The 14647-nt window shown below is 37.0% G+C and overlaps 1 protein-coding gene across 2 annotated transcripts in view; it reads right to left on the bottom strand.

Moving 5' to 3' along the window:
• LMNTD1 (lamin tail domain containing 1) overlaps positions 1-14647 on the bottom strand; it is a 1453405-nt gene that overhangs the window by 317987 nt on the left and 1120771 nt on the right. For both annotated transcript variants that reach the window (XM_044087661.1, XM_044087662.1), the window contains exon 10: positions 13833-14077. In XM_044087661.1, coding sequence (XP_043943596.1) covers positions 13833-14077 — 245 coding nt within the window. The remainder of the gene's footprint in view (positions 1-13832; positions 14078-14647) is intronic.

Raw genomic sequence — 14647 nt, 5'->3', positions numbered from 1 at the left:
TCATATGCTTAGGTTTTGATGTATTTATCATCATATTATTCTCCTGTGCCCAAATGGTCAATTTAGTCAAGTTATTTTGCCAGCATGACTTATCTGTAACACATGTAATCAGTTTACCCTATTTCATGTCGTCTGCATATAGACTGCAGAATACCTCAGATGAAAAAGCTAGGTCTGAAAGATACAATCTAAACAAGTAAGGGCCTAGGACAGAGCCCTGTTGAACACCCAGACTATAACCAAGGATTTTACCTGTCCAATTTCTATATGATGCTTGCTGTGTCTTATTTCTAACCCATGCCGCTATCCATTTTATCAAGAGTACATTGATACCTAGTTGTACTAATTTATCGATCAGTGTTTTGTGTATGGCCATGTCAAATGCTGAAGTTAAATCTATATAAATTATATTGCAGCACAATTTTTTATTCATAGCTGTTATTATATTGTTATAGAACATCATGTTACAGGTGGTAATAGATCTATTTTCAACATATGGATGCTGATATATGGTTTCAAGTCCCACCTTATACAGTTCTGACAATAACTTATCCAATATTAACTTCTCCATTATTTTTCCACAACATGAAAGTAGATTTAAGGGTCTCTATGACTCTAGGTTTGTCTTACTCCTCTTTCCCTTAAAGGCAGGTTTAATAAGCGCATGTCTCCAATCTTGAGGAATCTCTCCATATTTATATGACCTAGTGAATAAAAAATATAATGGTACCGTGAGTTCTTGCTGAAGTGTTCTCAGGTTACTATTACAAATTCCGTCTCCTCCCTGTTGTTTGTTTGGATACAGTTAGTGCAACTTTTTTAATATAATCGAATTTGACTCCAGTATCTGGGGTTACCTGGATGTCACTAGGACAACTTACCACCCCTTTTGTGGAGTCAAACTCTTTTCCATAAGATTTTGGAAATATATCTATAATCCATTGTGTCTGAGAATAAATTTTAGAATCTGCACACAGTTTATCAATTTGTGTGTCTTTACTACTTCCACATCTTATGTATCTATAAAAAGGTTTCCTGTTATGCTCAATATCTTTATATAAATTTTCTTCAAATTTATCTTGATCTTGTCTCACACTATGCTGAATCTGTTTGTCCAATTTGTTTATTTCAGTTTTCAAAGTTGTAGCTCTACCTCTCTTCCATTTCTTATATTTTTTGTCTCTCACCTTAATCAGATATCTTGTTCATATGGAAATATATCCCCCCTGATGTTGTATACCTAGATCCTGATGTTAAACATTTTTTTTTTATTTTTTGCACTCAATTTCTCTTCCATAATGTTCCACATTCCATCTGCAGTTTTTCCACTGAACACCTCACTCCAGTTAGTTTTACATAGTGACTGTTTTGTTTCCATATAATCTGTACTTAACTTTCTATGCACTGGTTTAGAGTTCAGTTTGGCAGAATTATCTAGCAACAAATTAACCGTTATAACCCCATGATCACTGCACATCAATGGTGGCAAAACTTGACTTGAAGTAACAGTAATTTCTTTAGGAACACAATGTCTAATATGTTCCATCCCCGGTAGGATTTTTTAGTATCTGAAGCAATTGTTGTTCCAGAATATACACTGGCATGACAGATTCATATTATAGCACATCCCTCAGCTCTGGAATAGACTTCCATTACATGTCAACTTGCGACTTTGAAGGTAAACCTAGATAACTGGGTGGGCAGCCTCAAATTATCCTCCAGTCTATCTTGTCTCCTCTTTGAGGCTGAAGGGGACTTTATAACAGAGTCTTTTGGCTGGGCTTGTAACGGTTTGCAGACTGATAGTGTGGTACTTACCTATGAACTTAATTTCTTGCCAGAACAACTTTGGACTGTCTAAAACAGGTGTGCTGTTTTTTTATTATTTTTTTTAAGAATGCTGCTTTGCCTACCTTTATGAGCTTATATTCATTGTTAATAGAATAATTGTTACATCAGTAAGCGCAGTGGTATAAGTATTTGAACTTTACTCAAATATTTTTTTTTTTAGCAAAGGCTTTTTTTAATGTTACTGTTATCCAAAGAGCTGAATGGCCTTAATCATTAGAAAACTGATAGGACAGTGTTTGTCTAAGTTAATTTCACTGTCCTTTTAAAATAACTCAGAATATGTCAAAATGCAGCTAGAGAACAATGATTAAATCATTAAAAGTGTTTTTTTCTGCATTAGCTAAAGGGATGAAAATAAGACAAATGATGAAAGCACACTTTAAGTAAAAAGTACAGTTAAACTGATGCTATAATATGAAGCATTCAGCAAAATAATCTAGAATATAAAAAGTCTATTACTTTATTCAGACTTAGCTCCAATGATTAAGGCTATGAGCTATTAACAAGCTTTACACACACACACACACACACACACACACACACACACACACACACACACACACACACACACACACACACACACACACACACATATATATATATAGTTACCATTCAAAACATCTAAAACCCATAACATCTAAATTTAAAACATCGAGACCACAACATCTAAAACCCAGAACATCTAAAACCCTTAACATCAAATCTCATAACATCTAAACTTTGCATCACAACACTGAACACTACAAATCACATGAAAATAACATCCCCTCCACATATAACAACACCAAAATAACAAACACACTTTTTACTAGGTTTCTACAGGGTGACAAGCCCTCCTGCACCCCCCTTGTGGGGGGGCTCTACCCTCCCCGTAAATTAAGTATACCAACTCCGAGATTGCACTACAGTGGGAAAAAATTAATTTCCTAACCCCACTGTATCACGATCACCATAAAGAATGTACACATAATGTCTATATCACTTATCTGTATGGCCTAAAAAAGACATACAGAGTGACAAAATAAACACTATATAAATAGTATAAATTCCTATACTATATAAATAAAAACTACATCTCATACTGATACCACAAGAATAACAGATTAAACTATGACATTTACAGATTTCATGATACAATATTCCATATCATACTTTTTCAGTGTTATGAAATTCAATGTTATGAGTTTTAGATGTGGTCTCAATGTTTTGAATTTAGATGTTATGAGTTTTAGATGTTTTGAAGTGTAACCATATCTCTCTCTCTCTCTCTCTCTGTATATATATATATATATATATATATATATATATATCTATATATATATATATATATATATATATATATATATATATATAAAATTTGTTTACCACAGAAGTACACTGCTCTCATTTGCAGGTGAATAGGATCACTTAAGAAATGAACAACATGTATTTACTGATAAAAGGATATGCTAAAACCCAAATATATATATATACATACACATATATACATATTTATAGATACAAGAATACGCTACAACATTTAGTTCAAGGAGTAGTTTCCAATCTCAAACCATAGATGGAACAATGGAATAATGGTTAGCCGAGCTATATGAATAAGATGTAGTCATAATGACCAAGATTGCTCATGCTGCAGGGATAGCAGCATATCATTATTTAGAGAGGCCAGTGTGAAGAGCTGCAGAAAAGGATACCATGGGGAAAGACAGATAAAAGGTGACAGAGGCATTGACAGGGAAGAGGAGTAGAAAGAGAAGAAGTGTGAGAGAGATGCAAAGAGATGAGGGAAGTAGGATGAATGAGAGGCTGTGAGCAAGGGGATGATAAGATGAGATAAGGGAGGATGAACTATGGATAAAAGGGTGTGAGAGAGCTGCAAGGCTCATGTAGCATGACCTAAGTGAGTGCAGCTGCCCTTTGTTTGGGTGAAGAAGTGTTCCTAGAGATGTTATCTAAGGTCCGAGTACTTTTGGATGTCTTGGATTAAGAAAGGAATGGAATCCCACAGTTAAGGTGCTAGAATGGAGAATGCATGGCCAGTGCAGTAAGGGTGCGTTGAGATTTAGTGATACATCTGAGCTTATATGTGGGGGTTTTGGTGAAAAATATATGTGTGAGAGGGGATGATGCCACAGGAGAAAGGGCTTTTTGAGTTATGATTCTAGTAGGAGTTTGGCTGTCAAATGTACTAAGCATATAGCAGCATATATAAGGATAGAGCTGCTCCATGTAGCCAGGAATTTGACTCCTAGAGCCTCCATTTCCCTACTGTGTGACTCTGAGCAAGTCACTTAACCAAATAGTGCTTGGTGGTAACTGGGAATTTGGGCTAGGATCATTGATTGTCTCCTGAATCATATACCTAATAACTACCTATGGACCTAATCTTTCACGCTATTTCTAAGTTAATATGTCAATTTTAATTGCAAATTCTCATTATATCGCAATGGCCTGCACAGACATATTGTCACTTATTTATTGTTTTTCTCGTCGAAGTTTCTCAGAACACATCACACTAAATCCTGTGTTCTAGACATTAACTCAATGTTAGGTTGGACACTTAGAAACTTGTGTATCCTAAAGTTAACTTAATGTATACATTTCATAATTTAATATCTTAGTCTGAGCCTGGGAGTTACAGATATCAGCACAACAGGGCAACTTTCTCTGTACAGAACAGATCCAGTTGTGCTGCTCCACCATTTAGTGAATCATAGTCATTGTATTCCCATTAAAGCAACATCTGGTTAAGCTGGAATTTGGAAGACTATGAATACTTCAAGTTACGCAATTCTACACCATTCTCTTAATAAGATTACCAGCCTGTGCTATGAAACTGTTAGGGTCCTAGTGAACCACACACAAACACATACTCCCCCATCACAAACACACACACACAGAGTGAGCAGCTGTGGCGATCAATGGTGTCTTTAGCCCCCACACTATCCTCACTGAAATGGCTTTCCAGGTATGATGTACATAGACAAACCAGTAATGCAAAGTAATGTCCTTACTACTGTAAATGCAATCTTACCAGTCCTATAGGCTATGTCTTTGGCCTTGCACCGTTTTCTCTGTCTGACCCTTCAACAAATCCAGTTGCCATTGTTTCCCCTTAGACACTTTATATGACAGAGGAAAGCATCCCTGGTAGTCTAGAAGCTCAGGGCCTCCTCCACTCCATGCTGTTTCTTCTGACACACACACACACACACACACACACACACACACACACACACACACACACACACACACACACACACACACACACACACACACTCATACACATATACAGACACAAACATGCATGCTCACTCCATTTCATATATTTATGCTGCCGCACGTTCCTGGTTTGCCAGTCTGAACAGGGTGCACCTGCTGCATTTTACCCTGATCCATTTACCTACCCTTGAAATATACAGGGGACACTACTAAAGACCAGTAAACACTGCACTTCTCTTGTGGGTGACTTATTAACATGAACATGTAAGACTTCTGAATTGTACTGTACTGCACAAGTTTCTTATCTGGACAGCAGACTTGGCTGGTAAAGGGGTTTCATTAGTATAAACCCCAACCATAGACAAATGGAGTTACATGCAGTTCTAAAATCCTTACCAGTCCTTAGAGCTGGGCTCCACTACAGAGCACTGAGGGTCACGATGAACTGGGACAGACTTGCGCAGTAAACAAAACCATAACCATTTAACATTTTCAGACTTGGCATTTCAAGTGCCAACATTTCAACAGGAAGCCAAACAAAACAACTTGTTCTGATATGTGTAGTACACAAGTTGTCTGCAAATCCCAGCCTAAGTCCGCAGTTTGATTTTCTGAGTTATTTTAAAATCTGAAAAGGAACTATAAAGACAGTGGGAAAGTTCACAAAATCATGATAATATTCAGAGAGGAATTTTTCCAGTCCTTGACTATCACTGTTTCTCATTCTGGGAGTACAGATTAGTCAAGAGAGAATTGTTGACAATTTTCAGTGTACCTAAGTGGTGAATTATGAGGTGTTATTTTATTGTGATGTATAACAATTGCTTTCTTTGTGAGATGTTTTTGGGGAAAAAGCATCCTTCTATCAGCTAAAGCTCATTAGAATTACATGTATTCAGGCTCACCTAGTGAAAGTAATGACAGTTAGTTGCAAAACTCTGAAATGAGTTTCACTGAAAACCACATTCAGTGAAAACCAAAAAAAAACTTTTTGGGAGGAGCAAGATCCGCACACCATCCATATTTGGGAAAACTTTGGCCCCACCAATGTATCTACACTAAATCTAGGGACACACTGAGAAAAGGGCAACATTGTACTCACTGAATATAGGCTTCCTGCAAATCCATTTCAGAGGTTGGAATTCCCTGAAATTACCTTCATAGAATCATTGTATCCCTAATTAACTTTGTCTATTTTTTTAACTTCTTTATGTCTATGCTTTTTCTCTGCATTTATTATTTCAATGGAGTAAATGAAGTACTGTCTTAAATGAATAGCCTTCTTCGCTATTTGAAGCATTTTCACTTTGATATCTACAGTGGTAGATTTATGTTAGTTCCAAGTGTGTACAGAGTGTAACACTAATATCTTTTTTACCAATTCTATTGGCAGCTCATGAATATATATCTGTGTGTATGTATATATATATATATATATATATATATATATATATATATATATATATAGTTACCTATCACATCTACTCTTCATAACATCTAAACTCACAACATCAAGACCATAACATCTAAACTTCAAAACATCTAAAACTCATAACATTGAATCTCAAAATATTGAAAACTACAAAGCAACAATAAATAACATCCCACACACTATTTACTATGTTTCTGCAGGAGGGCAACCCCCCCTGCACCCCCTAAGAGGGGGGGGGCTCCGCCCCATACCTCCTGTAAATTAAATATACCAACTCCAAGATCGCACTACAGTGGAGGAAAAAGTTAATTTCTCCTAACCCCACTGTAGTGCGATCTCAGAGTTGGTATATTTAATTTACGGGGGGGGGCAGGAGGGCTTGCCCCCCTGCAGAAACGTAGTAAACAGTGTGTGGGATGTTATTTAGAGTTGCTTTGTAGTTCTCAATGTTTTGAGATTCGATGTTATGAGTTTTAGATGTTTTGAAGTGTAACCATATATCTATATATATATATATATATATATATATATATATATATATAAAATAACATTTGTTTACCACAGAAGTACACTGCTCTCATTTGCAGGTGAATAGGATCACTTAAGAAATGAACAACATGTATTTACTGATAAAAGGATATGCTAAAACCCAAATATATATATATACATACACATATATACATATTTATAGATACAAGAATACGCTACAACATTTAGTTCAAGGAGTAGTTTCCAATCTCAAAACATAGATGGAACAATGGAATAATGGTTAGCAGAGCTATATGAATAAGATGTAGTCATAATGACCAAGATTGCTCATGCTGCAGGGATAGCAGCATATCATTATTTAGAGAGGCCAGTGTGAAGAGCTGCAGAAAAGGATACCATGGGGAAGGACAGATAAAAGGTGACAGAGGCATTGCCAGGGAAGAGGAGTAGAAAGAGAAGAAGTGTGAGAGAGATGCAAAGAGATGAGGGAAGCAGGATGAATGAGAGGCTGTGAGCAAGGGGATGATAAGATGAGATAAGTGAGGATGATCTATGGATAAAAGGGTGTGAGAGAGCTGCAAGGCTCATGTAGCATGACCTAAGTGAGTGCAGCTGCCCTTTGTTTGGGTGAAGAAGTGTTCCTAGAGATGTTATCTAAGGTCCGAGTACTTTTGGATGTCTTGGATTAAGAAAGGAATGGAATCCCACAGTTAAGGTGCTAGAATGGAGAATGCATGGCCAGTGCAGTAAGGGTGCGTTGAGATTTAGTGATACATCTGAGCTTATATGTGGGGGTTTTGGTGAAAAATATATGTGTGAGAGGGGATGATGCCACAGGAGAAAGGGCTTTTTGAGTTATGATTCTAGTAGGAGTTTGGCTGTCAAATGTACTAAGCATATAGCAGCATATATAAGGATAGAGATGCTCCATGTAGCCAGGAATTTGACTCCTAGAGCCTCCATTTCCCTACTGTGTGACTCTGAGCAAGTCACTTAACCAAATAGTGCTTGGTGGTAACTGGGAATTTGGGCTAGGATCATTGATTGTCTCCTGAATAATATACCTAATAACTACCTATGGACCTAATCTTTCACGCTATTTCTAAGTTAATATGTCAATTTTAATTGCAAATTCTCATTATATCGTAATGGCCTGCACAGACATATGGTCACTTATTTATTGTTTTTCTCGTCGAAGTTTCTCAGAACACATCACACTAAATCCTGTGTTCTAGACATTAACTCAATGTTAGGTTGGACACTTAGAAACTTGTGTATCCTAAAGTTAACTTAATGTATAAATTTCATAATTTAATATCTTAGTCTGAGCCTGGGAGTTACAGATATCAGCACAACAGGGCAACTTTCTCTGTACAGAACAGATCCAGTTGTGCTGCTCCACCATTTAGTGAATCATAGTCATTGTATTCCCATTAAAGCAACATCTGGTTAAGCTGGAATTTGGAAGACTATGAATACTTCAAGTTATGCAATTCTACACCATTCTCTTAATAAGATTACCAGCCTGTGCTATGAAACTGTTAGGGTCCTAGTGAACCACACACAAACACATACTCCCCCATCACAAACACACACACACAGAGTGAGCAGCTGTGGTGATCAATGGTGTCTTTAGCCCCCACACTATCCTCACTGAAATGGCTTTCCAGGTATGATGTACATAGACAAACCAGTAATGCAAAGTAATGTCCTTACTACTGTAAATGCAATCTTACCAGTCCTATAGGCTATGTCTTTGGCCTTGCACCGTTTTCTCTGTCTGACCCTTCAACAAATCCAGTTGCCATTGTTTCCCCTTAGACACTTTATATGACAGAGGAAAGCATCCCTGGTAGTCTAGAAGCTCAGGGCCTCCTCCACTCCATGCTGTTTCTTCTGACACACACACACACACACACACACACACACACACACACACACACACACACACACACACACACACACACACACACACACACACACACACACTCATACACATATACAGACACAAACATGCATGCTCACTCCATTTCATATATTTATGCTGCCGCACTTTCCTGGTTTGCCAGTCTGAACAGGGTGCACCTGCTGCATTTTACCCTGATCCATTTACCTACCCTTGAAATATACAGGGGACACTACTAAAGACCAGTAAACACTGCACTTCTCTTGTGGGTGACTTATTAACATGAACATGTAAGACTTCTGAATTGTACTGTACTGCACAAGTTTCTTACCTGGACAGCAGACTTGGCTGGTAAAGGGGTTTCATTAGTATAAACCCCAACCATAGACAAATGGAGTTACATGCAGTTCTAAAATCCTTACCAGTCCTTAGAGCTGGGCTCCACTACAGAGCACTGAGGGTCACGATGAACTGGGACAGACTTGCGCAGTAAACAAAACCATAACCATTTAACATTTTCAGACTTGGCATTTCAAGTGCCAACATTTCAACAGGAAGCCAAACAAAACAACTTGTTCTGATATGTGTAGTACACAAGTTGTCTGCAAATCCCAGCCTAAGTCCGCAGTTTGATTTTCTGAGTTATTTTAAAATCTGAAAAGGAACTATAAAGACAGTGGGAAAGTTCACAAAATCATGATAATATTCAGAGAGAATTTTTCCAGTCCTTGACTATCACTGTTTCTCATTCTGGGAGTACAGATTAGTCAAGAGAATTGTTGACAATTTTCAGTGTACCTAAGTGGTGAATTATGAGGTGTTATTTTATTGTGATGTATAACAATTGCTTTCTTTGTGAGATGTTTTTGGGGAAAAAGCATCCTTCTATCAGCTAAAGCTCATTAGAATTACATGTATTCAGGCTCACCTAGTGAAAGTAATGACAGTTAGTTGCAAAACTCTGAAATGAGTTTCACTGAAAACCACATTCAGTGAAAACCAAAAAAAAACTTTTTGGGAGGAGCAAGATCCGCACACCATCCATATTTGGGAAAACTTTGGCCCCACCAATGTATCTACACTAAATCTAGGGACACACTGAGAAAAGGGCAAAATTGTACTCACTGAATGTAGGCTTCCTGCAAATCCATTTCAGAGGTTGGAATTCCCTGAAATTACCTTCATAGAATCATTGTATCCCTAATTAACTTTGTCTATTTTTCTAACTTCTTTATGTCTATGCTTTTTCTCTGCATTTATTATTTCAATGGAGTAAATGAAGTACTGTCTTAAATGAATAGCCTTCTTCGCTATTTGAAGCATTTTCACTTTGATATCTACAGTGGTAGATTTATGTTAGTTCCAAGTGTGTACAGAGTGTAACACTAATATCTTTTTTACCAATTCTATTGGCAGCTCATGAATATATATCTGTGTGTATGTATATATATACATATATATATATATATATATATATATAGTTACCTATCACATCTACTCTTCATAACATCTAAACTCACAACATCAAGACCATAACATCTAAACTTCAAAACATCTAAAACTCATAACATTGAATCTCAAAATATTGAAAACTACAAAGCAACAATAAATAACATCCCACACACTATTTACTATGTTTCTGCAGGAGGGCAAACCCCCCTGCACCCCCTAAGAGGGGGGGGCTCCGCCCCATACCTCCTGTAAATTAAATATACCAACTCCAAGATCGCACTACAGTGGAGGAAAAAGTTAATTTCTCCTAACCCCACTGTAGTGCGATCTCAGAGTTGGTATATTTAATTTACGGGGGGTGCAGGAGGGCTTGCCCCCCCTGCAGAAACGTAGTAAACAGTGTGTGGGATGTTATTTAGAGTTGCTTTGTAGTTTTCAATGTTTTGAGATTCGATGTTATGAGTTTAAGATGTTTTGAAGTTTAGATGTTATGGTCTTGATGTTTTGAGTTTAGATGTTATGATCATTCGATGTTTTGATAGGTAACTATATATATATATATATATATATATAAACCACACCAACTCTCATTACCCCTAGAACTAAACCCCACAGCACTGCACATGCTCTGTCACACCTGCACTCATTACCCCTAGAACCAAACCCCACAGCACTGCACATGCTCTGTCACACCTGCTCTCATTACCCCTAGAACCAAACCCCCACAGCACTGCACATGCTCTGTCACACCAACTCTCATTACCCCTAGAACCAAACTCCACAACACTGCACATGCTCTGTCACACTAACTCTCATTACCCCTAGAACCAAACTCTACAGCACTGCACATGCTCTGTCACACCAACTCTCATTACCCCTAGAACCAAACTCCACAGCACTGCACATGCTCTGTCACACCAACTCTCATTACCCCTAGAACCAAACTCCACAGCACTGCACATGCTCTGTCACACCAACTCTCATTACCCCTAGAACCAAACTCCACAGCACTGCACATGCTTTCTCCTCTCAAGCACCTACTCTTTGGTAAGCTCTCCCTATCGACCTAAAGGAAGTCAACACTTATTCTAAATTCAGAATACATCTCAAAAAGCACTTCTTACATACATACAAATATTTCAAGCACGGGCATTAATGCCCTTCTAGCTTGCCAATATACCAAAAACACTTGTACCCATAATAAGTATCCAGGTTGTTCTTAAAAATATCTAAACTAGTACTTGCATTAATGTGATTTGGTAGTCTGTTTCATGCATCAGCTACTCTGTCAGAGAACCATTTAGTACACTTCTCATTCCTATAGAATCTCCCAAATAGGTTGTCTGATGATTCCCTAGTACTTTTTTTTAACCCCAAACATTCCCAGAGGTAGTTGTCACTAAATGCCCTGTATACCTAATAAGAGCTCCTCTTAGATATCTGTAAGAGACACTGTACAAGTTCATATATTTTAGTCTTTCATAATAACTTAAATTTTCACATCCATGGATACACTTGGTATATTTCCATTGTACTCTTTCCAGTTTACTCATGCTTGTATTCTTATAGGGTTTCCATATTGTTATTCCATACTCAGGTTTGGGTCTAATGTAATGAACAAATATTGACTTCATTATTTTTGATTTCCTAGACTTTATACATCTTTTTATGCAACCTATAGTTCTATAACTATCATTAGCCAATTGGTTGATATGATTAGAAAAACTCATAGCTGAATCTACCCATGTACCCAGGTCCTTAAATGAGTCTACAGTTTCAATCACTGTGTGCTGTATTAAATATTCACCTTTCAGTTTATGTCTCCCAAATCTCATATGCTTTCTTTTTGATGTATTTATCAACATATTATTCTCCTATGCCCAAATGGTCAATTTAGTCAAGTTATTTTGCAGACATGCCTTATCTGTAACGCATGTAATCAGTTTACCCAAGTTTAGGTTGTCTGCATATAGACTGTAGAACACCTCAGATGAAATAGTTAGGTCTGAAAGATACAATCTAAACAAGTAAGGGCCTAAGACAGAGCCCTGTTGGACACCCTGACTGTAACCAAGGATTTCACCTCTCCAGTTGCTGTATGATACTTGCCATGTCCTATTAGTAAGCCATGCAGCTATCCATCTTATCAAGAGTACATCAATACCTAGTTGTACTAATTTATCGATCAGTGTTATGTGTATGCTGATACATGGTTTCAAGTCCCAACCTATGCAGTTCTGACAATAACTTATCCAATATTACCTTCTCCATTATTTTTCCACAACATGAAAGTAGACTTAAGGGTCTATATGACTCTGGGTTAGTCCTACTCTCCTTTCCCTTAAAGACAGGTTTAATAAGCACATGTCTCCAGTTTTGAGGAATCTCCCTATACTTATATAACCTAGTGAATGATAGATATAATGGTACTGTAAGTTCTTACTGAAGTGTTCTCAGGTCATTGTTAATAATTCTGTCTCCTTCCTGTGTTTTTTTGGATCCAGTTTGAGCAGTTCTTTTTCAATATAATCTAATTTGATTCCAGTATCTGGGGTTACCTGGATGTCACTAGGACAATTTACCACCCCTTTTGTGGAGCCAAACTCTTTTCCATAAGATTTTGTAAATATATCTATAATCCATTGTGTCTGAGAATAAATTTTAGAATCTGCACACAGTTTATCAATTTGTGTGTCTTTACTCCTTCCATATCTTATGTATCTATTTAAAGGTTTCCTATTATACTCAATATCTTTATATAAATTTTCTTCAAATTTTTCTTGATCTTGTCTCACACTATGCTTAACCTGTTTGTCCAGCTTGTTTATTTCATTTTTCAAATTTGTAGTTCAACCTCTCTTCCATTTCTTATATTTTGTCTCAAACCTTAATCAGATATCTTGTTCTTATGGAAATATATCCACTTGATGTTGTATGCCTAGATCCTGATGTTAAACATTTTTTTTTTGAATTTTTGCACTCAAACAATTTCTCTTTCGAAACTTTCCACATTCCATCTGCAGTTTTTCCACTGAACACCTCACTCCAGTTAGTTTTACATAGTGACTGCTTTGCTTCCATATAATCTGTAATTAACCTTCTGTGCATTGGCTTAGATTTCTTCTTCCAAATCAAATGCTCCTGCTTCAACAAAGGACATATCACCTAACCTGTTTCCTTTCTGAGTCTCTTCTATTTCAAGATTCACGGAAGATTTGACCCACTTTAGAAACTAATGCATATATTGTACATTACACTCTGCCTGATTGTACATTGGAAGGTGCTTGTCCACTGGAATGCACTTACATTTTTTTCTATGAAATTAGTCTGAACTACTCTGTTATTGCTTACATTTCTGTATTTTTATTTGTGAAGTGTTAGGCATTTCAGCAGGGCTGAGCCTGAAATTGGTCAGTATCGATCAGTGCAGCACTCCGATATGCACATATAAATAATAAATAAAAGCAATTCACTGAGACTTACCCATTTTTTTCTCCTGTTTGCCTCTTAGTGGTCCTGCAGATTTGGCTGGTGAATGAGATTTAGGAGATCCTGCTACAGTAGTAAGAGGCACTGGCATTAGAGCAGAAGAATATTGTGACTTCGACAATGGCGAGCTGTTTAATGATGGGAATGTGTCAGGTGACGTATTCAGTGAGACAGGTGCTGATGAGAAGGATCCTGCTGCTAACAAATTTGATGGGAACTGGAAGTGACTCTGCGTGATTCTGTTTGGAGAAGACAACAGAATGTATATTACAGTAGTTAACTCTCTCTCTTTGTCACACACTTTATCTCTCTTTATATATATAAAGGATAAAGGAGGTTATCAGTTCTTTAATAAGGAAAACTCTGTTAATGAAAAGACTGTGCTCTTTGGTTAGCTTTCTAAGAATCTTAGTGGCTGAAGAACTTACTTAAAACTCAAAGAAATGTAGGTTTAGGACACCATGTTGAAATATCATTTGATCGTTGAAGGTTTGGCATTAGAAAGCTCAAGTGATCAGAGTTTAGTCAATTCAGTTACAAAAAGAGGCTGAAGCAAGACCCAAACAAACACAAAAATGTGTTTCATACCTGAGTTGATCTTAGAATAGAACCTATGCATTATAAAACAGTTTGCTTTATAAATGTGGCAAACTGTGTATGGGATGTTAAAATATACCAAGTTTAGAATAAAATATAGGACTGCGTGCGGTTAAGTACTACAGCCAATAAATGTAAATAATTTATGTACATGCTGGATCTATTGATAAATAGTTGGTACCATTTAGAATCATCACATACTAAGACTGTTT

Source organism: Protopterus annectens, chromosome 11.part0 (genome assembly GCF_019279795.1).
Source record: "Protopterus annectens isolate FY-2018-M chromosome 11.part0, PAN1.0, whole genome shotgun sequence".
In the NCBI taxonomy this organism is placed as follows: domain Eukaryota; kingdom Metazoa; phylum Chordata; order Ceratodontiformes; family Protopteridae; genus Protopterus; species Protopterus annectens.
The sequence above is the reverse complement of the archived record's forward strand: the minus strand, read 5'-3'. Positions and strand labels throughout refer to the sequence as shown.